This window comes from Python bivittatus, unplaced genomic scaffold, assembly GCF_059951505.1.
Source record: "Python bivittatus isolate LINGU-HERP-01145 unplaced genomic scaffold, Pbiv_v1 ctg000700_np1212, whole genome shotgun sequence".
In the NCBI taxonomy this organism is placed as follows: Eukaryota; Metazoa; Chordata; class Lepidosauria; order Squamata; family Pythonidae; genus Python; species Python bivittatus.
Window position 1 is genome coordinate 1461623 of NW_028277098.1, and position 26326 is coordinate 1487948.

The 26326-nt window shown below is 38.4% G+C and overlaps 1 protein-coding gene across 2 annotated transcripts in view; it reads left to right on the top strand.

Moving 5' to 3' along the window:
* The first annotated feature begins 4132 nt into the window (after positions 1–4132).
* Positions 4133–26326, top strand: part of NUF2 (NUF2 component of NDC80 kinetochore complex) — a 34912-nt gene continuing 12718 nt past the window's right edge. Inside the window, exons 1-9 of one of the 2 annotated variants that reach the window (XM_088153951.1) lie at positions 4133–4268; positions 4835–4958; positions 5802–5876; positions 9873–9949; positions 10963–11024; positions 13211–13308; positions 22296–22369; positions 23589–23685; positions 25611–25673. In XM_088153951.1, coding sequence (XP_088010077.1) covers positions 4836–4958; positions 5802–5876; positions 9873–9949; positions 10963–11024; positions 13211–13308; positions 22296–22369; positions 23589–23685; positions 25611–25673 — 669 coding nt within the window. In that variant the 5' untranslated portion in view covers positions 4133–4268; position 4835. The remainder of the gene's footprint in view (positions 4269–4834; positions 4959–5801; positions 5877–9872; positions 9950–10962; positions 11025–13210; positions 13309–22295; positions 22370–23588; positions 23686–25610; positions 25674–26326) is intronic. The other variant, XM_088153952.1, reaches the window with a different exon arrangement.

Sequence of the window (26326 nt, forward strand, 5' to 3'; positions counted from 1 at the left end):
TGATGTGTCACAGAGTGGGCATCATGGCAGAAAAGGCTCTCCTACTAGGCCCCGTCAGATGACACTCTTTAGCTGACAGGACCTAAAGCATGCATTTCCTGCCAGATCTGATGGGATGGGTAGATGTAATTGGGGAGAGTAACCTGGTCCCATGCCATGTAGGACTTTATAGGTCATTACCCTTAAGGCTCAATTTAGAGGACACTATCAAGATTCAGGATATTTAGAGGCAGGAACCATCAAGATGACTTTCAACATATTTGGGTAGGGAAATTAAAGACATGACTACAGAATGTTAGGGAACCACATTGAGTAGCAGTATGTTAAAAAGCATCTGGGAATCTTGGTGAAGTACAAGTTGAACAGGAGTCAACAGTATCATGCAACTTTAAAGAAATATAAAACAGTAACAATGAAAACATTCAATTCTAGGCTGCATTAACAGAAGTATGATTATTAATAATAATAATAATTATTATTATTAATTAAACTTGTATGCCACCTGACCTCAATGACTCTGGGCAGCTCACAACAATCAAAGAAATTACAATAAAATCAATAAAAGATAAAGATAAAAGATGGCAAGCACAATGAAGCAAGGGGTCTCATTCTCCCTCGTTAAAGGCCTGGATGAAGAGCCAGGTCTTCATGGCTTTTCTAAACAACAGCAGAGTGGAGGCCATGTGGATCTCAGGGTGAACCTCATTCCAGAGGGAGGCGCTGCTACAGAGAAAGGGTCCATCGTCCCAATACATGACACTGTTTAATCAAAGGAACCCGGAATGCACCAACCCTGCAGGATCTAATTGGCTGGGCAGATGTTATAGGAGACAAGCAGCCTCTCAAATAACCAGGCCCTATGCCATGTAGGCTTTTATAGGTAACAACCAGCACCTTGAATTGCACCTGGAAGCAAACCGGCAACCACTGCAGCTTGCAAAGCAGAGGTGTTACATGGGTGTACCAAAGCATGACCATTACTGCTTGCGCCGCTACATTCTGGACAAGTTGAAGCTTCTGGGTAGTCTTCAAGGGCAGCTGCAAGTCCAGGAAGACTCCCAGATTGTGTACCAACCTTGAAGGGGAAGTGCTACCCCATCCAAGGACAAAGATGGAATATCCCCAGATCTGGGTGGCCCAAACACCCACAGCTACTCGGTCTTGGAAGAATTGAATCAGATATGGTTCCTCCCTATCCAAACTCACACAGCCTCCAGGCACTGGGACAGAACCTTGATCGTGGCTGGCCCGGGGTTGAAAGTTACAATTAGGTATCATCTGCATAGTGATGATACTGAACCCCAAACCAGTGGATGACTTACCCAGCAGTTTCATGTTGATGTTGAGAAGAAGGGAAAAGAGAGCAGAACCCTGTGGCACCCCACACAGGAGGGGGCTAGGAGTGATCTCTCTCCCACAGCCAACAGCAACTGGAAGTGGCCCAGGAGAAAGGAAGAGAACCACCATAAAACAGTGCCCCCATCCTCAGAGCTGGCTCAGAAGGATACTGTGGTCATGGTATCAAAAGCCACTGAGAGATCAAGGAGCACAAGGATGGATACACCACCACCATCCTGGCTCTGCCACATGTTATCAACAACTGCATCCAAGGCTTTCTTAGTACTAAATCCTGGCCTGATGATTGATATTTATAAATCATAATGTATAGTTTCCAAGCCAATGCTATTTTTATTCCTTTTTCTTTCCAGGTTCCATACCTTTATGTTTTTGTAGCAGGAAAACTTTAAAATAAAATTTAAGTTAAAAAAATTAAAATTAAGGGCTCATCCTGCCAACTGCAGCATGAAGATCCCTTTCTAATTTTTTAAAGAGGTGGCCTGATAATGAAGCAGTGATGAGCTTTTGGGCTGAGTGGCTGTGGTCTAGTTGTATTTTGTTCCACCATTTTGTCAACAGCTGTGGCTGGCATCTTCAGAGGAAGAGTGAGCTACTTTGTGGTGTACCTCTTGGCAGCTCACAGCCAACTGAAATGGGCTGAATGGGCTCTGGGCGATTGAATGATGTTTTGCATCATCTTTGTTGGCTTGTAAATTGTTTTGGGTTGTGTTTCTCTAATAGTTTACCAATATAGTCTGTCACTTTCTCAATATAGGGGAGAAACAGCTTTCCTGTTAGAGGTGGTTTGTCTTTGGATGTGTCTTTATTGCTGTTGGATTGCATTGCCTGCCTGATCTCACCGGTAGAACACTCATTAGCTTGCAGAGCAGTATTAAGATGCCTCAACTCATCTGCTAATTTTTTGGGCTCACAGATGCATCTGACATGGTCACTAAGAATTTTGATGATGTTTCTCTGGCGGGGATGAAAGTTATGTGGGGATGGTGGGGATGAAAGTTATGCCACTGTACACATCCTTGAGAAGCTACATCACTAAGCCAGTAATTCAAACACAGAACTGACCATGGAGCACTGACCTGGCTACAAGAAGCCCAACATAAAAAAAGTTTGTGCGCTGCAAGTGTGTGAATTTAAGACTGAATATATTCAAGAGAAGACAAACATAGTGGTGGTTTTCCATTGTCCCTTTGAAGAGGCAAATCTAGTGTCTATGTCATATGTATATACAGTATGTTTTCTTATTTGCACGTTCTGTATATAACAAGTTAAGAGTCAAATCTCAGCATCTGTCTTTCTTGCAGGCATTCCTGGAAGTTATAGGGTAGTCTTAACCCATCGCTGACCCTCTAGTCTCCTTTTAAAAGGACAGTTGTGAATATCAGTCTGCATTCACAATACTGCAGACTGTCAGCCTTATGCCAGAAAATCAATCAATCAATCAATCAATCAATCAATCAATCAATCAAATTCACTCAAAATGGAGCATGTCTTGGGATCATGGCAGATAACATGAGCAACTCCTCTCTTTGCTTGCAAAAGGACATTTTCTAAAATTTTGGCATAAGGCTTCTGTACTGTTTTGTACTGTTAATGCCTTTTAAATAAAAGCTGAACTGGAGAAGGGAACAGAAGAAGAAGCCGGGAACTAGAGCTGGGAGAAGCGCTGGACTAAGATAATTACCAACAACCTCCAATTAAAATTTGGACTTGCCAGGAATCTGGAGAATGTCAAGGTAATTGAGACAAATGGAACAACTGTTTCATTGGAATTTTAATACTGTTATTTTACTAAAAGTCTAGCCATAAACCTATGTGACATTCTTGAATGTTCAAAGTTCTATTTTTTTTTATAATGTATGAAACTGGGTGCTTAAAACTCAGCCTGAATTCCTACTTCAGGCTTCCAGAATTCTTTTCTCTGTAGAAATCTTTTAATCTGTAGTACTGATTTCAAACTATCCATCCTTACAGAGAATCTAGTGCAGACTAGATCTAGGGCTCTATTTGTAGCAGACTAGCACCATCCTGTGGCCTCTTCCAGCGTTGCATTTACTTTTGCATTTTAGTTATTTAAAGTTTAAGAGGATTTTATCCAGCTGATCTTGCTTTTCTTTCCCACCAAACTTTGGTTTCATTAATCTCTTATGAGATTGGCCTATCCCCCAATGAGGGAAAGATAGGCTGAAAGCTCTGGTGATGTGCCTGTATACTATGAGATAAAGGGGCTAATATTATTAAAACTATTATTTTTATTTATCCCTTGTTAATCTCCTGAAAGGTGACACAGGCTGTGAGAGCCCTAGCTCCTTCACACCATTGAATTAAGTGGAAAACACCAGTAGAGGTAGATTAAGTGGTGGCACTGGGAGGTAACAAGCTGCTAACGCAAAGCAGGAAGCAGCGCCAGGGTGTGAAGACACAGAAGATTTCTGGGAGGGGAGATTGGAGACCCGCAGCTCTCTAACTTCGGAGCTCAGCAACTGCCTACAGGAAGTTACTGTGCCAATTTTTCTAGCTCCATATAAGATTTTAATTGGATGGGATGGAGGTCATCTATGCCAGCCTTGCTCCGCTCTTCAAGAAAAGCAGTCGGTATATATTAAGAAAAGGAAGAGCCGGCAGCAGTGTCTTTCTGCTCCCCCCACATTTTCCCAGCAATACAAGCTCTTTATCTTTTAAAACCAACGGCCGAGAGCCAAGACAGACTACTACGCTACCCGCCAGCCTTTTCGCCGTGACGTAATACTACGTGCCGGACGGGGTGGAGCTCCCGCCAAATACGAACGGCTTCCTCCGTTCTGCGCGGCGGCCACGGAGGAAGCGTCGGAAGTTTCCTTCCTCCGCTGGACCGTCTTCTGCATTTCCGTGAGCGCAGCTACCTCCGGGGAAGGAAGAGCGTCTGCCGCCGCGTAAGAGCAGCTCCAACGAGGCCGTGCTTTCGGACTATGAGGAAGGGGAGGAGAACAGTTTTCGCACTCCAAATGGGCGTCCATGCCCAGAGAAGGATGGCTGGGCGTGCAATCGCCTTCCTAAACTTGCTTGGGAGCACCCGGCTGGGAAAGGGGGAGGATTAGAAGAGACTCTTGAACCTTAGTTTTTTTGGGGGGTGGGTGGGTAGCGGTTGGCATGTATTTCATTACAACTACTTGGGTAGCCCTTAATGTATTATAGTAAGTTTGGTTGTCTATATAAATAATTCTACCTGTAGGAAAATATATGGTATGAAGTGGTCTTCTCTTGACTCTGGTGACGTCAGGAGTGGCTATGTAGTTTTTAAAAACAGTACGGAAGCCAACTTTTGGAATTTTTTCAGGTTCCCAGTCTTTCTCCTAGCTTTTATATTCAGTGGATATATTTTATTGAAGTATTAACCATGTCTAACCATGCTTAATTTTTGAGCCCAGGCAAGATTGGCCAAGTAGTGATACTTTGTAAGAGTTTGTTTACATTTACACAATATTTTATTTTTTTCCAGGATGGATAATTGTACATTTCCAAGATACAGTGACAGTGACATTGCGGTACACATTCGCAACTGTTTATTGAGTGGAAATGAGGCTAAAAATTTTTCAAAAGGTGATTTATTTCCAAATGTTAAGGTAAGAGCTTTCACATTCCATTAAACTGGAGCTCAAAACTATGGTATATGTATTGCATGTAGGTTTATGTCTTTTTTCGGGGAGGGAGCCTTCAAGTCAGTTTTTGATTCCTGGTGACTGCCTGGACTAGTTCCTGCAGTTTTCTTGGCAAGGTTTTTTGGAAGTTCTAGATTCTACCTATGAGCAAAAATAGGCAAGATTGGTTGCAATAATGAAGGAATTCATTCATTCATTCATTCATTCATACATTCATTCAATTTATATCCCACCTTTCTTCCTCAAAATATATCCACTGAATATAAAAGCTAGGAGAAAGACTGGGAACCTGAAAAAAAGATGGCATTCCCTACAACAATAATCCTGTGAAGTAGATTGGACTAAAAATGACTGGCCTGAAGTCACCCAATGAGCTTCCAACATCGAGGGATGGCTTTGAACTGGGTCTTCTCAGCCCTATTTCTTACATCTTAAATACTATGCCTCCACTTGATTGGGCATGTAAAGTAATTTTCAGCCCCAAGTGAAATTATATTCCAGTCTGCTATAATTGCTTTTGTAGAATTTTATACTTATTTTGTTCTAATAGTTTAAGAATTTTTTTTCATCAGCTGCACAATTAGGCTTGAAGAAGACTTAGAAATATTTTCTGTTGCCCACAGGGTTCATTTTGTATCCAGGAATGATGGCAAAATACACTGCATTGACATAGTTTAAGTTCTTGCCTTGAATTTCTCTTGAACTTTGTGGAGTTCTCATTCTGGTAGTGTAATCAAATTGAATAGCTTCTAAGTAAAATGAAATCCATACATTGTTCATCTTGTTAAATTGTACTTCTCTTTTTAGCCTGAAGTGTTGCATATGATTTTCATGAGAGCTTTACAAAGTGTGTATGGGATCCGTATGGAACATTTTTACATGGTAAGAATACATTAGGACATGTGGGGAAATGCACTGAAACTAGAATGAGGTGGAGCCTTAGTAGTTCCCTATATTGTCTTACTTCACCTTTAAAGACAGATTTATTGTATTCATTGTTGTCTTAAGATTGATGGTACACAAAATCTTTGGTCTTTAAGCTGCTATCACAGTTTTTGTTTGTTGCAACAGACTAATAGCTCCTTATCTGGAAGTCATGGTTTTTATAGTTTGTGGAGGTGGGAAAATACATATTAATTTGAGCAGCTATGCTTCATACAGGTAGTCCCCGGGTTAAGAACACCCAGTTTACAGACGACCCATAGTTAAGAACAGAGCCTATTGTAGCAAAATTCAAGTTAAATACACAATGGTTCAAGTTAATTACACAATACTACTTATATAGTATTATACAATAATACTCTTCTGACTTACATACAAATTCGACAAGGACAGACCTTGGGAACGGAACTCATTCTTAAACTGGGGACTACCTGTATTTTATTTGGAAGCAGGGAACTGCAAGTTTTGTGTGCCGTAAGTTATCTAAGTGAAAAAATTTGGTTCCCTGATCCTTCTCTCTGCCTGATTGTCCCTTTCCCACAGTAAATGAGATAGAACTAAAGCACTGCTTCATATTATTCAACATGAATTTGTTTTGCATGCTATTCTGAAGTAGTAATAGCTTTCTGCTGGGTATAGACATTACAGGAAGCCAAAAATTTCTTAAAAGTGGATTTTAAAGCCATTGTTGCGATCTAGTTCACACATGGCACTAAACTGAAAGCAAATAAACTGAGTAGTAGCAACTACCCATTGTCTAGAACAGGGGTGTCAAACTCAATTGCACAGGGGGCCAAAATCCAAAACGCACTTTAGGTCGCGGGCCGAACAGGATAAACATTTATTGAACACACTAAAACTAAACTTTTAAAACTTTTAAAACTTAACTTTTTTTAACATAAATATGAATAAAAACAGACAGGAATATTATTCTGGAATAAATCAACTCAAACCTTAAATAACTTATGATATTTTGCTCTCTAAAATATATCCTGTCTAAATTATACAAGTTAGAAATAAAGTAAACGTTAAAAGAACAAACATTCACATTTCTTTACTCTTATGTCATTTTATATAAAAAATAAACTTAAATTTTAAATATCCCAAAAGATTTTGCTCTCCATAAAAATATATCCTGTTAAAATTATACAAATTCAAAATATGGACATGCTGCATAACAAAACCTGGAAATATAAATAAAATTTGTGCTTTTCAGCAATAACAAATCAAATCATTCAGTTGTCTGCTCTTATGTCATTTTATCAGAGCTGGACGCCTGGCATCTTTTTTTGGCAACAAGTTCGTTTATATTTGGTGTGAGGTTCTGTGTTGTGGAGATTCTCAGGATGGACTGCAGGTGCTCATCAGTGAGATGACTCCTGTGTGCTGTTTTGTTAGTCTTCATCACTGAGAAGAGCTTCTCACACAGATATGTGGTACCAAACATGCACAAGGTTCGAGCCGCATGTAGACGGAGCTGGGGCATTTCTGCGGGAATGGAGTGAATAAACTCTGCAGGCCATGCAGTGTCGTACTTTGCCTTCAGTGTACCATTACACTGCAGCTCAATCAGCTCCATCTGAATCTGCACAGGTGTGGTTTCCACATCGACGGCAAATGGGTTGCGAAGCAACTCAAAATTCTTTTTTTGTTCTTCAAAGTCACCAAAGCGCCGTGCGAACTCAGTGCGCACTGCGCTCAGTTTATCAGCAAAGTGCGTATTTGGGAACACCGTTGTGCCGACTTGGTTCAACATTACTTGGCAATGCAGGGAAAGTGGGGCAAGTTGCACTGGTGCATTTGTGTCTCCCATAAAAGCAGCTTCACTTGAAATGCCTTCACTGTGTCATACATGTCAGCGATCATGCGGTCACATCCCTGGAGCTGGAGGTTTAAGGCGTTGAGATGAGCTGTTATGTCAACCAGAAATGCCAACTTGCATTTCCACTTTTCATCCCTAAAATTAGTGGAGTCTTTTCCTTTACTGTTCATGAACTGACAGATTTCGTTGCTGAGCTCAAAAACTCTGTTGAGAACTTTTCCCCGACTTAGCCAACGCACCTCTGTATGATAAGGAATGTCAGCAAACTCTGAATCTATCTCCCGCATAAAGGACTGAAATTGCCGGTGATTTAAACCTTTAGCTCGGATAAAGTTGACGGTTTGTGTTACAGGGCTCATTACATTGTCCATCTTCAGGACTTTGCCACATAGTGCTTCCTGGTGTATGATGCAGTGATATGCCGTTAACTCACCAGTACAGTTCTCCTGCATCTTTACTCGCATCCTTCCCACTAGTCCATTTTTTTCATCACACATAGATGGTGCTCCATCAGTTGTAAGTGCAATAAGTTTGTCCCAGGGCAGTTTCATGTCGGTTATACTTTGACATACATTTTCAAAAATGTCTTTTCCAGTTGTTGTCCCGTGCATCAATTTAATGTCCATTATTTCCTCTTTAACACGCAAATTGGAGTCCACTCCACGGATGAAGATGGCCAGCTGTGCAGTATCAGTCATGTCAGTACTTTCATCCACAGCAAGAGAGTATGCGATAAAGTCTTTGCTTCTTTCACTCAACTGTGTTCTTAAATCAGTGGCCATCTCACAAACTCGATCAGCAATCGTATTTCTACTCAGGCTTACATTTGCCAGCATCTGCTTTTTGTCTGGACATAAGACGTCAAACACCTTGATCATGCAGCTCTTCAGAAATTCTCCCTCGGTAAATGGCCTGGCTGATTTGGCAATCTCCTCTGCCACGATAAAACTTGCTTTCACAGCAGCTTCACTTTGTGATTTTGCACGGGTAAAAAACGTCTGCTGAAGTGTCAGATTCTTCTTTAACTCTTCTGCTTTCTGTATCTTCTGCTCTGCATTCAGATCTTTCAGGTTATCCTGATGTTTTGTCTCATAGTGCCGTCTTAGATTAAATTCTTTAATTACAGCCACATTAGCTCCACAAATGAGAGACACGGGTTTACCGGCAATGTCAGTAAACATATACTCAGCCTCCCATCGGTTTTTAAAGGCTCTGTTTTCAGAATCAACTTTTCTCTTCGGCATCGTGAGGGCTAGCTTCACAATAACTTGCAGCATCATAAGTTAGACTTGATTAATGCGGGAAGCGTTTGGCAAGGCAGCTGAAGCGCTGCATTATGGGATCTGTAGTTTATTGTGTTACCAGCGCTTCATATCGCCAGGCCATTAATAACAATAATATATAAAATGATCTCGTGGGCCGGATATAATTACACGCCGGGCCGGATGTGGACCGCGGGCCTTGAGTTTGACACATATGGTCTAGAATCTTTTCCAATGTTTGGTTCCTAAGAGACTTAAAAAAATAAGGAATTAAACACAGTCATTCTATATTTAATATTTTGCCTGCTAAAATTTTGTATTCCATGCAAAGAATGTTAACATTACCTGTTATTGATATTAATATCTAATTAATCTGTAGACATTTTATGTTGTATTTTAATGAATTTTTATCTTGCTGTAAACTGCCCAGAATCGTTTCACAAGATGGGCGGTGACAAATTTGATAAATAAAATAAATAAATATAGTTAAAATATAAATGATCTGAACAATGTGTTGCCTTTTATTTTTGTCTTCATGACTAGGTAAAGATTTGTATCATGTAATTTACTAGAAATAAAATAATTATCACACTCTAATTCTATACATTCCATAGATGGATTATACCAGTAACTGTGGCAGCTGATTATTGTAAAATGACAGTGTTCTGGAATCAAATGTATAGTCCTGAGGTATATTGCAGGGGTGCACAATCACATGAAAATGTGGACTGTGACTCTCCACTGTGTGTGGACAGCCTGCCATAAATGAATTTTATATTATCAGAGGAACTGGGTGAAGAAGTTATATCTGTATATTTCATTAGTTATTTCTTACTGATTCTACCCAATTAGATGCCAGTGACATTTGAAACAACATATCCTCAGATTTTTGAAGGCTTTCTACCCATAGGAAACCTACTTATTAACATGTGAGTATCCTGAAATCATATTTTATATTAATTTGGGTTTCTTTGTGGTTTGGTTTTGTTTGTATGAATTTGTGGGGTTTTTTTTCCTGCAGTTAAAAAACTCAGTAGAGCAGATGGTTCTTTTATTGCGATAATATACTTTTTGTAAATGTCAAGCATTCATTTTGTGTCCAGTGAAATTGATGATGATATTGTAGGGCTGTGTAGTGCTTTGGATTTGAAAGTAAAAAGGTGCTCCGGAGCATACAAAAGCATTCACGTAAGCACTTGCCTGGCACTCCTTAAGCCAAATGCATATTTCTGGAATCATGTTGTGATTGCTTTAACTTGTCTGAAGTGCAGCACAGCCTTGCTATTATGTGACTATGCATGCGGACAGAACTTGCCGCCCCAAAGGATTCATTTTCCTCTTGGTGCTGTACTGCCTTACAAAGGCAACTTTGTTCAAGCAGACAGCTGAAAGCTGGTGGAAGAGTTTCAATGGATACAGCTATTAACGCTTTAAAAAAAATCTGTTAATAATTTTGGTATGTTATGATTGTTAGTTCTCCATGAATATTATGATATGAATGTAAGATCAGTATGTTCACAGTTTTCTTAAGTAGATAATATTTGTGCATGCATTTAATTTTGTCTGATAAATCTGCAAGCAGAGCACTCTAATATTTAGGGTTTGAGTAGGGTCCTGAAAGCTTTTTTTTTAATTTCAGGACAAAGTTCTAGCCAGTTGGATTTTATTAACATATGTTTAATGAGATTAGCATATGTTTCTCCTAGATAGTTTCTGCTTTAAATAAAAAAAAAATGAAGCTAACTAATCTAACTCAAGGGGAATATTAAAATAGTGGGGCTCTGCAGCATTATTCTGTAACATTTAAGACTTGAGTTACAGTTGTTTCCCTTATTATCAACTCATATAACAATGGCAAGGAAACTTAATTACACTATGAATTATACTGGTGAAATAAATAGTATATGTAGTCTAATTAAAGAATATGTAACAACTTTGACAGGGAGCGACTTTTTCCAATCTGTCGTGTCAATGACTTCCAGATTGCAGACGTTATAAATCCAAGTAAGCATAAAAATTTTCTTTGGTTTGTATGCTTCATGGCTCAGATATTCATATATTTTAATTTACCAAAGGCGGGTTCACTACATTTTACTTTATCTTTTCTATGGTTAAGTTTCCATTGCGATATTAATTTTTTCAGGGGCAAGGGTTGGTACAATCATATGGAAATGTAGCATGTTAGCACATTGCCAAACTGCAGGCAATGTGGTATGAGAACAGGGCCTTACTGCATGTTCTGTCTAACTTACAGGAATGTAGCTTCTCCTGTAATGGGGATTCCAATTGTGTGGAAGAAGTAGTTATGCTTCAGTAAGAAGAAATTGTTCCAAGTGTATTTATTTCATTACATTTGTATATTCTGTTTCCTCCAGTCCTAGCCCATTTACTCTTTGGAGTAATTGAGAAGAAACACTGACCCGTATGACTTTGTATACTTTATGATAAGAAGGAATTTGTTTATTTTTATTTATAGGGCGCTTTTCCATTCCAATGAACATTTATATCTCCTTAAATTGTTTCACATAAAACAGTGAAACATATATCCTGAAATATTAATAATAAAATCACTTATCGTTACAGGCAGATCAAAATAGATATCTTTGCAGATCTTCCTAACTTAGAAAGATTAGGAGGAAATGCATTCTGTCGCCTGCAAGAAAACAGTCTCTTCTTTATATCTTAATGTCTGAACAGATTTGAAATCTATGAAATATAGTTTAATAGCAGTGTCTTAAATTGTACCCATAAAGCAAATTAGGAACACGTATTTCAACATAAACCACATTTTATCACAGAACTCTCTACCAAATTGCAACGTAGCTCCCATATTTCGCATCAGTTACAGCTTCTGGACACTTCTCAAAGCATAGTCCTTCATAGAGCATGTTGCAGGAGCCTAGATGGAATGTGGACATGATCAAGGCATGATTTATTGTTGCCAGTATAAGCATCTCATGCAGTACTGTGTCTGCGACTGTACTCTTAATCAGAGCTCCCACCTTGTAAAGCCATTCAGGAGCAACCTGCAGACTTGTTCTTTCAGAGGAGGTGTAACTCCAGCCAGAACGGGCTCGAGTTATGAACCCAAGTTTGAGAGAAAAAGCTTTTTAAGTAATTGCTTCCATTGTTCTAACTATATAGAATCTACAGAATTTGTAGATGCAATTCTTGAAATTGAATGGGATCTAGTACAGGGGTATATCAGTAAGGAAATAAATCAGTTAGAAACAAATCCAAGCTCTTGCAATTTGCTCTTGTCTGGTTTCTGCTGATTTCTTAATCTTATTTAACAATGACATGAAAGAAAGAGCTTCTCACTTTTAGAAATTGTTAATGGTTTAATAACTGTGAATGAACACAATAGAGTCAACATGGAAATTTGAATGATAACAAGACTAATCAATATCTAAAATCAAAGCTGAAAACATCTCACCTCATTTCTCCCAGTCAAATCAAACACTGGCTATGGAAAAGCTTTTCAGGTTGTATCTGTAAATTAATGACAACTGGGTTCAGTTTTGCTCATGATGTAATAAAGCATTTGCTTCTACATTTGAGAGCAGTACCTTTGATTTTTGTTGCTGCTGATTTGCACTGGATTGCTTAGTCATCTATGAAAAAGTTGCTTCTAATTTGTATAAAATATCAGAACAAATATTTTTCGGAAGCATGCCACCCCCATGTTCAATTTCAGAACTGGGAACTACTGTTTTAGAATTGAATTCCAAAATAAATAAATTGAAGTTCTTTGCTGTAGATATCTGGGTGTTTGGTAGTGGCTTGATAATGGGATTAGATTCTTAATTGTTTAATAGCCAACCAAGCCACTTCCCTCCTTACAAAATTATTAAGATACTAAATTAGACATAAAAATGGAAATCTGAATGGATTTTTAAATGCAAGGATTGCGAGTTCAATTATATGTTTCATTATGAATCCCCAAAAAGAGTGTATTATCCAGTATTTGCCTTTGTTCATATACCACAAGACTTGCATTCAAATATTGTGACCAGCTCCCAATGAAACTCTTAGCTGAAAACATTTAAAGTGCATTTCTGGTGTACAATTTAATAAATACTCAATATTTTCCTAAGCTGCTAACCTCTTCCTGGTTGGTTTGTTCTCAGACAGATATGAGTTCAAATCTGGGTGTCTTTAAACTGTTTTATTTTGTATTTGTATTGTAGAAGCAAAGAGGACCGCTCGGTTTTTGAGTGGCATTCTTAATTTTCTGTTCTTCCGTGATTCACGCCGTGAAGTCTACTTGGAAATCCAGAGTATACATGTAAGATTAATTTTTTCATGTCAGATCTTCAAAAATGAAAGTTCTGACAAATTGAGTGTGATGTATTTGAAAAGTTTTTCTAGCTTCGTGCATCTTTTGTGTAGCTAATTTTCGTATGCTTTTATCTTTCCAGTTTTTTATCTGTTATACATATATGTGTGCTGAAATGCACTTAACAGTTTTGTGAAGGCTCTTATAGTAAATAGCTTGGCTACCATTTTCTAGAATGTAAATGAATTGCTAAGAAAGTCAAGCTTTGCAGTAAGATGTATACAACATTTCTGTTTCTGTGAGCAAAGGTCGGTTTAGTATTTCTGGGATAACAGATACATAAAGCACAGCAGATACTGTATGAAAAGGATAGGATTAAGGAATGGAAATATTAATTGAAATTCCACTTTTGGAACCCTATCCTATAGGGAAGTGTGTAACTTAGAAAATGCATTTTGTTTTGAGCCTGTGACAAATAGCATCACTTGATACATTCCAATAGAACATTTCAACATGGCTGCATTCCAGTGGAATAAAATTTTGAATCAGTTGAATCTACTGTAAAAGTAGTCCTTGACTTACAACCACAATAGGGTCTGAAAAATTCTTCGTTAAGTGGTGCAGTTATTAAGTGAGGCATAGCATGACCGCACCTGATTTTATGAATTTTTTGTGGTTGTTAAGTGAACCTCGGTCATTAAGTGAATCACACAATTCCCCATTGATTTTGCTTGTTGCAAGCCAGCTTGTATGGTCACAGATGGCAATCATGTGACCCTGGGATACTGCAACTGTTATAAATACATGCTGGTTGCCAAGTGCACAAATTTTGATTACATGACCACAGAGACACTGCAATAGTCATAAGTTGCTTTTTTCAGCACTGTTGTAACTTCATATGGTCGCTAAATGAATGGTCATAAGTTGAGGACTACCTGTACTCTATTTGAACAAAACTAAAATGTTTCAATTGTTCCAGACATAGGAAATTCAGAACAAAAGTAAGTGGGGTGGCAGTCCTTGATGATTGTTGCTGATTAGCCATCTTTGCAGAAAGATTGGGATAAGGGAAGATTTTTTAAATGTTTGGAAGCATAAAATAAACATTGAAAGTAGTTTTCAATGAGGAATTAAAAAAAAAAAACCTAAGGCAACACATAGGACGGGACACAGTACCTTAATGAACTGAACATATTTTTCTGCAGGATGTTTGGTCAAATTGTTTTCATTTATTTTGTTGTTTGGTTTGATTGAAAACTGCCTTGAGCCTTCAGAATTAGGCAGTCTGAAAATCTGTATAAATAAATAACCTTTCCATTAGTGCCTCCTAGTCCCAGTGTAAAGGCGGGCAAATTTCACTCCACCTGGCTTAGTGCCATTGTCTCTGCTTTTAAGAGATTCATCATGAAATAAAATGGCTTAAGCCATGAGTCTCCAATCCTGGGGATAGAGGAGAGGTACTTTGCTGTATCATGCACAGCCACCTGCAGTTCCAGCAATTGCTTCCATAACAGAAAACTTGAGTTCCATTGGGTGGGGACAGCCTGAGGATCAGATGTCAGGTTATGTGGTGTTAGTTACCTGGCATTAATATTGCACTGTCCCCACTTTCATTCCAGTAGAAGTTAGGCAGCACTTGTCCATAAGAGCTTTGGCAGCAATGCTGATGGCCAAAAGGTGGCCTTTCGAGACCAAGGCCATCTTGCACAATCCATATAGTCTGTGGGTTCAAAGGTCTTACAAAATAAAAAGAGTTCCACTTAGCCCTTTTCCCCTTGTCCACCCAAAATAGATGGGATGGTAATTGTCCTATCATCTGATTTGCAGAAAAAAGGAATTATTTATCTAGCTATCTATTCATTTTGCATCTTAGTTCATGAGACTTGGAAATTGCTCTTGAAAAACCAAATTTGTGGACTTCTGGGTGAGTCATGGCTGACTGAAGATGTCTCAACAGCATAGACAATGATCACTGAAGAACGAAGGACCAGTGAGCAGACTGGTCCTTCAGAATTTCTCTGGAGAGGGGAGAGAACTGGAGATAGCCCACAAGCACTCTGAATGGCAGCTCCTCGCAAGGGGACCATAAAACAGTGGTCTCCCGTGGGTTTGGGAGCTGAGGAGATGACATCTTTGCTCTCGGCAACGGTGTACCCTTAAATAAGGACACTAAGCCAGCTAAACTCACTTTCTAATCACATTTGAAAATGTTCAATTTAACTGCTTTATGGATATTAGAGACCTTCAAAATGGCAAGCTTAATTTCACACCTGGTGAGTTATCTTCTTTGGGTTTAAGGAATTTTAAACAGATTTAAGAGTTTAAAATAATATACAATTGACAAAAAACAAAAAACATTTTTTTGCTAATTTAAGAAAGTTTTAAATGGACTGGGAGACCAAAGAGATTTGGAATATTGGTTTTTGTTTTTTGTTTTTTTGTTGTAAGATTTGAAAAACAAGTATAATTAAATAATATATCTGTAGGAACCAACTGAAACGGGACTAAATCCATGTTAGAAATTGAGGCTTAATGAAGGTTGCAAATGGTTATTAGAGGGAACTAAAGGACCAGGCAGAAAAGAGTTAAAATGGCTAAGCTGGCTATAACTTTTACTTGTCTCAAAAAATCATTTGAAAAATGGACTGAGGTATTAATAACTAATATCTCAGAAATGATACAGATTTCAATGATTAAACGTTTAGAAGATGATGAGAATTTTTTTTAAAAAAACAGTTGTTACCTGACGCAAACATTATAGAATTTGAAGGCATGGAAGGCAACAAAATTGAGATTACCAAAATGGGGATACAAAAGACAAATCAAGAAAAGGATCTGGACATAGAACAGCTGCAACAAGAAATCCTGGACGATGCCTCTTTATGGGATTTACAAAGTAGGCTGGTGAAAGCTTTGAAGACTTCTCTCAATGCTAAAGATTGATGAAGGATCAAATCCTGCAATACCATTGGAATGATTTAAAGGTTAAGATTGTGAAGAGCAAAAAGAAGGAATATAACGTTGGACTATTTGATCAGGGATAAACTATTTGATATTTCTGGCAACTCCTAATGGATGTTTTGCTGAACCAGGATTGAAAAAATGATTTGTGGATTGTGCATAGATAAAAGTTAGGCTATGGGAAGAAGAGGGTTTTTTTATTTGTAATTTTAAAAGAGGGTGAAAAAGTTATATTAGCTTATGCTCAGTGCGATGAAATTTGGAAGCCACTTCTTTATTATTGTCTTTTCTTTTCTTTTCTTTTCTTTTCTTTTCCCTGCACCTCTGAATTTTTCTTTTACTTTTCTTTTTTCTTCTAGTTTAGTTTGTATTACTTTTTACTACATTTACTAAAAACTTCGATAACATTATTAAAAAAAGAAAAACCAGATTTGTCAGTTGGACTTGCAGTTTTCTTTGAGGTCTGCTTTTTACAAATTCAGCCAGTTCTACAAAAAGCCAGATTTTAGAACTTATCAAATTCTAAATAATATGAAACTTATTAAATGACCTTGAGCCAGCCTTTAACTTGTTCTGTAACCTTCCTGACAAATGTGCAAGAGAGTAAGAGAGCCTTACATAGTGTTTTGATGGAAGTATACATACTGTATATTTGCAAGAAACAGGGCCAAGTAAAATCTGGATCCATTCCTTTTTTTCTCAGTAATAAGACTATCTTGTATTGCAAGGCTGTTTCTGTCTCATCTTGCCTATAATATCACAGTTATGTTCTTTCTTAAGACGCTGAAAAATTGGATAACCAGATTATTACCACTTGGAATTCATCAATCATCTGGGTGTCATGTAGTCAGGCAATCCTAATCCCACTTTTTAGAGGAATTATGAAGTGTTTGCCTTCTTCATAAATCTGAAATACTATTCCTCTTAATACTTCATACTCCTGAAACATCTCAGTGCCTAATTTCTATATCTGAAAGGAATAACAGGTTCATACTAAATGGTCTCATGCTCTGCTACCATCTCTGTAATACAGGAGAGATATTATTTGCTCTGACGTTCTTGAAAGATCTGTATCTTCAGTGACCTCACAGCACTGGTGATGCTTCGGTTTAAAATATGATGGCAAAACATTAGTGTTATGTCTTCCCATCAGGGTTTGTTGTATTACAGCTGCTGCTTCTCATTTTTACACCTGTTGGTCATTATATAGATAACTGACTTCTCATGATTTCATCAAGAAATGGAATCAGAACTTTAAGGGGCATTTAGTTCATCAACTCCAGTGTACTACTTAATTCAAGAATCCTTATTTACTTACTTACTTACTCCCCTGCCCATCTCCCCTCAATGGGGGACTCTGGGTGGTTCACACAAGCATTAACATTTAAAAAACATTACTAAAAAAGAGGAAGAGAGTCCAAGAAGATGAAGGATCTGGGGCTGAAGACAGCAGGCCTCTATGGGGCTAGCCATCCCCACGCTTGAAGTATTCCCTCCCCACCCCAGGCCAAGTGGCAGAACCAGGTCTTCAAAGCCCTCAGGATCAACAGGATCAAACTGTTCCCAGATAACTGGGTAAGAACGGTCCCCCGCTATCTCCCCAGACCCTGCCCCATGTTCAGAGTCTAACTTGGAACGAATCCAAGTGACTTTGTCCTGCAGATGCTCTGAAAATTCCTCCAAGCAGCCCTGCAAATGAACATCCCCCTTACCAAGGAGGGACCTAGTGATCCTGAACAGGGCCGCCGAGCAGCATTCTGCGGACGTGATAAGAGCGGAGAAGTATTGGTGCTTTGCCACTCTTATCGCCACAATGTAGGCCTTGATAGCAGCTCTAACCTATGTTCAGTTGGATTTGGCCTTTGTCTTCCTCCAGCAGCACTCTAGACATCTCGACCCTCTTCAGCACCCTCAACTCCTCTGTAAACCACAGGGAGTGTCGGGGCCAATGTGGCAAGAGAGGTCGCATAGGTGCGATCCTATCCAAGACTCACCCCCACCAAACCTTACACTCCCTCACACCTTCTACCCCCCTGCACGACCTCTCACTAGTCAGAGCGGGCATCCCACTCCCTCACACCTATCTCCCACCCAGGAGGTGAATCCTAATATCGTCATGCACTCCCAGACTCACTCCCAGGAGAGAGTCCCAGACTCACACTGGAGGGACCCCACGGTTCTCCACTGACACGGGGGGGGGGTTAAATGGGGGGGGCTAGGTTCTAATCCCTAGTTCATCAGTCTTAAAACCAAGAGCTGTTGGCTTCGTATGCTGTCTGGCTGCTGTCTTAAAGGATTAAAGCATCCTCAGCTGTCTTGCGTCCACTAGAATACATCAAATGAAAGGGAGCCCACCAAATCTCTAAGTAATTAAGTCCCTTGTCAATTTACTCTTGCAGCTATAATTCTTAATCAGAATCTCCCTCCCTGTGGTTTGAATCTGTTATTCCATGCCCTGTACTATGGAATGATAGAGAATTGATCTGTGTGGCAGCTTTTCTGGTATTTCCAGAGTGCTATCAAATTTTCCTTCAATCTCAAAATATTCTCAATTCATTCACTCTTTTTATAGGACTTACATTTGAGTTCCCTGATCATCGCTGCTTAGGACCTGTTGCAGCTTATCTAAACCCTTACAACTGTTGTCCTGAACTTGGCACAATACTGACTGGAATCTGACCAATGCAGCACTCCTATTTTCCTTGATTCAGAAGTGACTGTTGATCCAACCTAAAATTGTATTCACCCTTTTTGAAGCTACAGCATATTGCAGACAGCTACTATTCCAATATCTTTTTCACAAGTACCATTGCCAAGCTATCCTATATCTATACATTCTGTTTGTTTTCCTAGGTGAAGAGCTTTGCATTTATTAAATGCTAAATTCCTTTCTGTAAGTTTCAACATATTTTTCAGATATGCTAAAGTAGTTTTGAAATCTTCTAGAGTTTTATCTAGCCTACCAAGTTTTGCATCATTTGCACATTTAATAAACATTACCTCTTCATCCAAGACATTAATAAAAGTATTGAAGTATATGGGCCTCAGAGAGAAGCTTGTGGCACATAACTCAATACCTCATTTCAGTTTGATGAAGACTCCCTAGATGACCACTCTTTGAATATGATTTTTGAATCAGCTATGTATCCATTTAATTGTCATTGCCATCTAGCTGCTATCCACTACATCTTATTAATCAAAATGTATGGAGTGCTTCAAATGTTTTGGTGACATCAAGATGTATTATGCTTCCAGCATTCTCACAAGCTGCCAAGGTTCTTAATTTATCAAAAAATGAGAAGGATACCCTGGCAAGATTTGCTCTTGAAATATCTATGGTGATTTTGGTAATTGCTGCATTGTTTTCAGAGTGCTTGCTTACAGATCAAGCAATGTATGATCTATTCCAAAATCTTCCTAAGAATTGATATCAGGCTGATTGATCTATAGTTCTCTGGATTCTTTGCTTCTCTCTTTTTGAAGACTTTGCTTCTCCCTTTTTGAAGACTCTTGTCACCTGCTATTTTATCTGGATTTCTCAAAGATACATCAAGTTTCAGTCAGATAATCATGCAGAATTTGGCTGTCTTTGAACATGCAAGACACAATGTACTTTTCATACCTTTTTAAGATAATTGAACTTAACAAAATGTAACCCAGTCATTATGATTTGTAAATTATGATTGATGAGGTAGTGTTACATGTGAACCAGGTCACTATAGTTTGTTCAACAACTCATGGGTAAAACAAGCCATTCTTTGCACAATCTTTGAACTTAGTGTTCTGTGTTACTTGCCACAATGACTCAGAAAATCCAGTCTTACAACTTTATGACCTATAGTCCCTTCAGTCACCCTTGCTACTGATTATTTGCTTTGGCGGTAGAGAAATTAAGTAGTACTCCCTGTCAATAAGATTTATTTGCAATAGGAACAGACTGCTATATCAGTTTTTTTCAGGCTTTGGTGAAATGTCATGGAGCCTACCTCTTTTTCTATTTCTGTTATGGGGCCAGACAGTTAAAAAGCACCCCAGATAACATCCATAAACATGTATATGAACAAGCAAAGAAGAGTGCTATGATTTGGCTATGTATTTATTGCAGTGCTCTGAGAGTACATATAGATTGCATGTATATACATTGCATGTATGTGTTCAGAATTAAGAATTAGGCACTGTCAGTAGGACTTAGTAACTTAGGATGAACATTCCAAGGTTCTCAAGTTTTGACATTTTTATGTTTACGCAATCTTTTTTTAGAACCAGTGATTATCTTTCAGTTATGTTTCTCCTAAGGGAGTGGGGTATTTCCTTGGCATTTCTCTAGATTAACTGTTGTAGCCCTAAATCTGTGTTGTGAAATATTTGATTAGGTACTTCCACAACTTGTCATGTCACACTTCACGCTGAATGATAATAAAAAGAAGAAAGGCCCTGATGTAACTGGGATAGGATATAATATTTATTTTTAGATGTGTCAGCATTCTAATCTCCTATCAGTTTAATTACAATGAGAATTTGGCAAAGAAAGGTGCCTTTAGACTATTAAGGAATATTCTTTGAGTGATCATTTATGTAGTCAAATTAAAAGCATTTGAAACAAAAAGGTTTTAAGTGTACTTTGAATTGCTGGTTTTGACAGTGATTGTAATATTGGAAATGGCATAATTGCAGAGACTGTTGCCATTCATTCGATCGAGGAGGCAACCACTCAAAATTTTCTAAGGAAATGGTGATGGTGATCACTACCTCCCCCGATGAAAAAAGATGGCTTGAGCTTTGATTTTGGTGTCTGTCATTATTAGTAGAAGGATGCATCTGCCTCCATTTACGCAATATTCAAGTGAAAAGTTTGCAACGACTTGCACACTCTTGCCTGAAAGAGCTATTCTGAGATGCGATACAGTGCTGTCATATATTGCCTTTTCCAATGAAGAAGAGAAACTCAAGTGTTTTTCTACCGCTAAGAATTGTCTGGCTTCTTGGTTAAGGGCACTACTGTAGTGGGATCACCTGTAGTAGAGATGCACATCTATACATCTAGACACAGTCAGGAGCTTCCAAAAATTCCTATCGTATTACATTTTAATATGGCAGAGTACATCTGGAATAATCATATTACAAGTAATCCTTAATTTAATCTTAATTAAATTTAAGCTTAATTTGATTTAGCAAGACTGACAAATTCAGTTTTAAAATAACAAGATACCCAGTTTAACACTATATTTCTCCCTTCCCTTTCCCCCCAAAAAACTCATTGGCAACTACCACTTGTTTTAAATGGGATGATGGAATTCAGTTAACCCTTACAGGTAGCCCTTGTTTAACAACCACAATAGGGACTGGAAAATTCATCATTAAGCAGGGCAGTCATTAAGCAAGGCATCATGTGACTGCATGCAATTTTACAACATTTTTGCAGAGGTCATTAAGCAAATCACTGTGGTTGTTAAGTGAATTATGTGATTGTTAAGTGAATCATGCAGTTCCCCATTGATTTTGCTTGCCAGAAGCCACCTGGGAAGGTCGCAAATGGTGATCATGTGACCATGGGTGCTGCAATGGTCGTAAGTGTGAGGACTGGTTGTAAGTAGCTTTTTTCAGCGCCATCATAACTTCAAAAGGTTGCTAAACAAATGGTCGTTAAGAAAGGGCTACCTGTACCTCTAAAAATTTCAAGGTTGAATCATTCTACTGGAAGTCCTCCTATTTCCAGGTTTAAAAAGCATTCATCTATTTGATATTCTGATCTGCTGAAGAACAAGAGAAGCTTTTTGCGATGTGGAACTGCTGCCATTAAGAAAGTGACATTTGTCTCCCTTTCCTCTCTAGTTTAATTAATCTAGGAGACGTATCCAGTTTTCATTTATTAGTAGCCACTATTGTTGGTTCAAACTGTGTGGCAAAATTTGGAGCTTTTACTGCCTGATTTGCAGCTCAGCAGAAGAATATATTCTGACTAATTTCACTTTTTATAGCCAGTTGCAATTTTTCTATGTTGAATTGCATGTAATGTAAGTTTTTCTTTTTCAAAGAAATCAGCAATGGAAAAAGAGCAACAACTTCAGATGGCAATCCAGGATGCGACACTGAAGCTGGAAAAGTTGGAGTAAGATAACTATTGAATGAGTACTTCATATTAAAATTATTATTTGAAAATCAATTCATAAGACTGTGCCTTCTCCTATCCGGCATAGAATTTGTAATACCATTTGGAGTATGCATGTCTGAATTCTATTTATATGCTTTTCATGTGGATTATCTTGTCAATGAGGGAAGGCATTTGAGCCAAAGATTGAGCCTTGCATGTTGTTACAGGGAGTGTTGTAAATTGGCCCTGGAACAGATAACTAGGTGCTCTTAATGAGTTTTTTTTGAAGTACTTCTCATAAGGAAAAAAATTTGGACAGTTTTTCTGTAGGCTTGCTCTTGATTACTTCTGGTCTTTTATGGAGATTATATTTATCTGTAGTAAGTGCTATAATATGAAATTAAAGCCTACATGACATTGTAATGGGTCAGGGCACGGTCAGAGGAAGGGAACAGATATTTCTTTCTACGCTTCTTTTCTTTCTCAAATTTGGCTTATTTCTCCCAAGGAAGAAGTCAGTGAGATTCCTTCTCCTCCAGCTTTTCCATTACATGTACTTCTGCTCATACCTCCTAGTGGGTAGGGAAATATGCTCATACCTCCTAGTGGGTAGGGTACTTCTTATCTTTTCTGTCATTCCCAATGGGAAGCATGGTTGAAATGGTTTTGGGAAGGACACATTCTCACAATGACTTATTGGAGCTGAATTTGTTCAGTTTCTACAATATAGCCCCAATAATATAGGGACTTGCCTTCAGTTAAAAAAGGAATGAGATTGTGCTTTTCTTGGGCCAAGTCTCTGGAGCTCCAATAACCACTTTAGATGCAAATATCTGTTGAGTTCTCTTTACACACAAAGTGGTTGTGTAGATGTGGCCTGGGTTGATGAGAAGGGGCTATGTGCTTCTTTGTGTCTGTCGAATCATTGTTTACCTCCCCTGCTATTTTCATGCAAGCTCTCTGTAAGTTCCATCCTTTCCAAATTAATAATTTTTATTTTGCTTATTGAATTAAATTTGTTTGAGCAAATACATATAGAAAGACTATTCCTTTAATATACTTTTCTAAAAATTTACAGTAAATATCCTCTTATATTACTGCAGAACCTAAGGTTGCCAGGTAGCTTCATGAAAAAGAAGCAGCTTTTCTAATAAGTGAAATGATATATACATTATATGTTATATTTACATATCAAATCCATTTTTCTCTATGCTGAGCACTATTTCTGTCTACTCAGTACTGTTCCTGCAGACCAGCAAGTAGAGTTCAAGGAGCTGTCTCAAGATATTCAAGAACTGCAGCAAAAACTCAACCAAGAATATCGGCAGAAAACAGTATGTATCCTTCTTACTAGAGTCCACTTGATGTGCACAATCTGTGCTGTACTTAGCTCTTCCATTACATAACAACTTAAGAGGATTTGTAGTAAAATATATATTATGACCTGCTATTTTTTTAGAACATCACATTAATGGTTTAGGATTTAGAAAACATGCACTGATTAGCTTCAGTTATGTTGTTTCCATTCCCATTCTTATAACTACTTTGTACCAGAGGTGTCTGACTTACAATGACTCAGTCTGTCCAGAGGTTATTCCTTCCCTGTTTCCTAGCAAAGCCGTCATAAATTGCTTCTGAGGAGTTGGATTGGACAAGCTCTTCTGTTTCTCTATATGGCTCATATGCTCATAATAGCTGGGTTCAAGCATTATTGTAAAAATAATATTTTTAACCTTGGTTTGTTGAATAAACTGTAGTTGGCTGGGTTCACATATAGGGTTAGGTTACTTTACAAACCATATTATAGCTAACTGTGATGTGTGAAACCAAACCTTATTTAGCCTTCCTAGAAATGCCTTCATATTATGGAAGAAAAAAATGTGTGATTAAAATTGAAGATATTCTAAAGTGAAATGAAAATAGAAGACTCTCTTAAAACATATATCACAAGCTAAGTACAACATAGATTTCAGTTTGGATTCGGGTTCATTAATAGGACAAATACAGAATTGTTTGCTCTGGTAGACCTTCACCAAGACCTAGATGTGGGGAATACACCCTTCTTGGTCTTGTTAGAGCTATTAGCACCTTTTGATAACATTAAGCATGGTATCCTGGTCCACATCCAAGGGTTGGGAGTAAGGTTCAGCTCTCATTCAAGTGAACAATTCCATTTGATGATTATTGTGGGGGAGTCTTCAAGTCCACAGGAGCTCCAATGCAGGGTCCCATATGGATCAGCACTGTCCCATATTAAACCATTGGAAGAAGTTATTTGTCAGTTCAGGTGAGGTGTCATTTAATTATGCATTGCCACCCAGGTCCAAGCCAAGATGCCATGGAAATCCTGGATGGGAAGAAACAAGCTCAGATTAAATCCTACCCTGATAAAGTCTGTAGGTGTCAGTAAGCATTGAATCAATATCAGTTCCAGTAGTTACTCTTAATTAATTATTGTTAGCCACCCAGAGTCATGAACTTGAAATAAGAAGTCATATAAATTGAGATCATTCATACATACATAATCCCACTGAAGAGGTGGTTCATGGCTTGGGGGTCCTTCTGGATTCTCACCTCCTGTTCAGGCAGCAGGTAGAAGCCATGGTCACAGGAGCTTTTCCCCAGCTTTTGCTGGTGCACTACTTACTGCCCTACCTGAACTAGGATGCCATGACCACAGTAACTCATGTCTTGATCACAACCTGATGGGGCTTCTGCAATGTGCTTTTGGGTGGCTCTGCCTTTGAATACCACCTGGAAGCTACAGCTAGTACAAAATGTGGTAGCAAGACTGGGACAGCCCTGACAGTATAGAATAAGAACTATACTAAAGTTGTGCATTGGTTGCCAGTAGGCATCTAGGCCCCATTTAATGTAGTGGTCATTATCTTTTAAGCTGTATATGGTGCAGCACCATGATGCATTAGGCAATACTTTGGCAGGATTGAATCTGCCCATTCAGTCCAGTCATCTAGATTTCACTTGCCCATGGCAGCCCCATTTTCTGAAATTCTTTCCCCACCCCATACCTTGTTAATATTCAGTAAGCAAGTCAAGCCTATATTGTTTTAGCAACCCTTTGGCTCCTAGTGGTCCTGAGTGGGAGCATTTGTCCTTTATATTTAATTTTTGGATTTTATGATTAAATTTTTTTATTTTGTACATTGTTGTCTGCCACATACAGTCCTCCAGGACTGGGCCAGATTATAAGCATTCCAAATAAATGTTCTTAATCGTCATGCAATTGTTCTTTTCCTAGAGTGTTCTACAAGAAGTGATCCACCAAAAAAGAATGGAGATTGCAGAAAAAAATCAGAGTCTAGTAAGTGGAACTTAAGCAAATATCAGTAAATTTAGGAATAAATCTGACTACAAAAACTGATAAGACTTAGCATATGCCTTTCCATAATAGCTTACATACTATATATTGTGAGTATCTTTTGAATATTTCAGATACATTATATTTTAAACCACTTCATGCTTGTGTCACTTTTGAGCTAAGATTTTTTGCCACTAGGGATGTGCAAGCCATTCTGTATACAGATCAGGCAGCCTCTGCACAGATCAAAGTATGCTTTGCCCTTGAAGGGATCCAGAACATGCATGTTTGGCCTGGTTGCAGACCTGGAATGTCTATGCTGTAACAGAGGTATTTTGGGGTGGGGGGAAAGGAAAGCTAGCTATGGAGAGATGGGGAGGAGGAGGAGAGGAAAGACAGGTAAGTTATACCAGCATTGGCCTATTTGCCCCTTTAGCCTCTTTTGGCTTTCCTTGACTGAAACTTATTTCAACCCATTTCACTTAAGTTAGACTGTGTTCTTTCTGGAATGGTCCAGGTAAACTTCAAGGCACAGCATATTTGCTTTGTGCATAGAACAAAACACATTTTTTGCTCTGTACACGCTATTTGCTGCTATGTTTACCTACTTAGCAAAATTACACTGAACTACACTGTTGGCTTTCATTTATATGTTT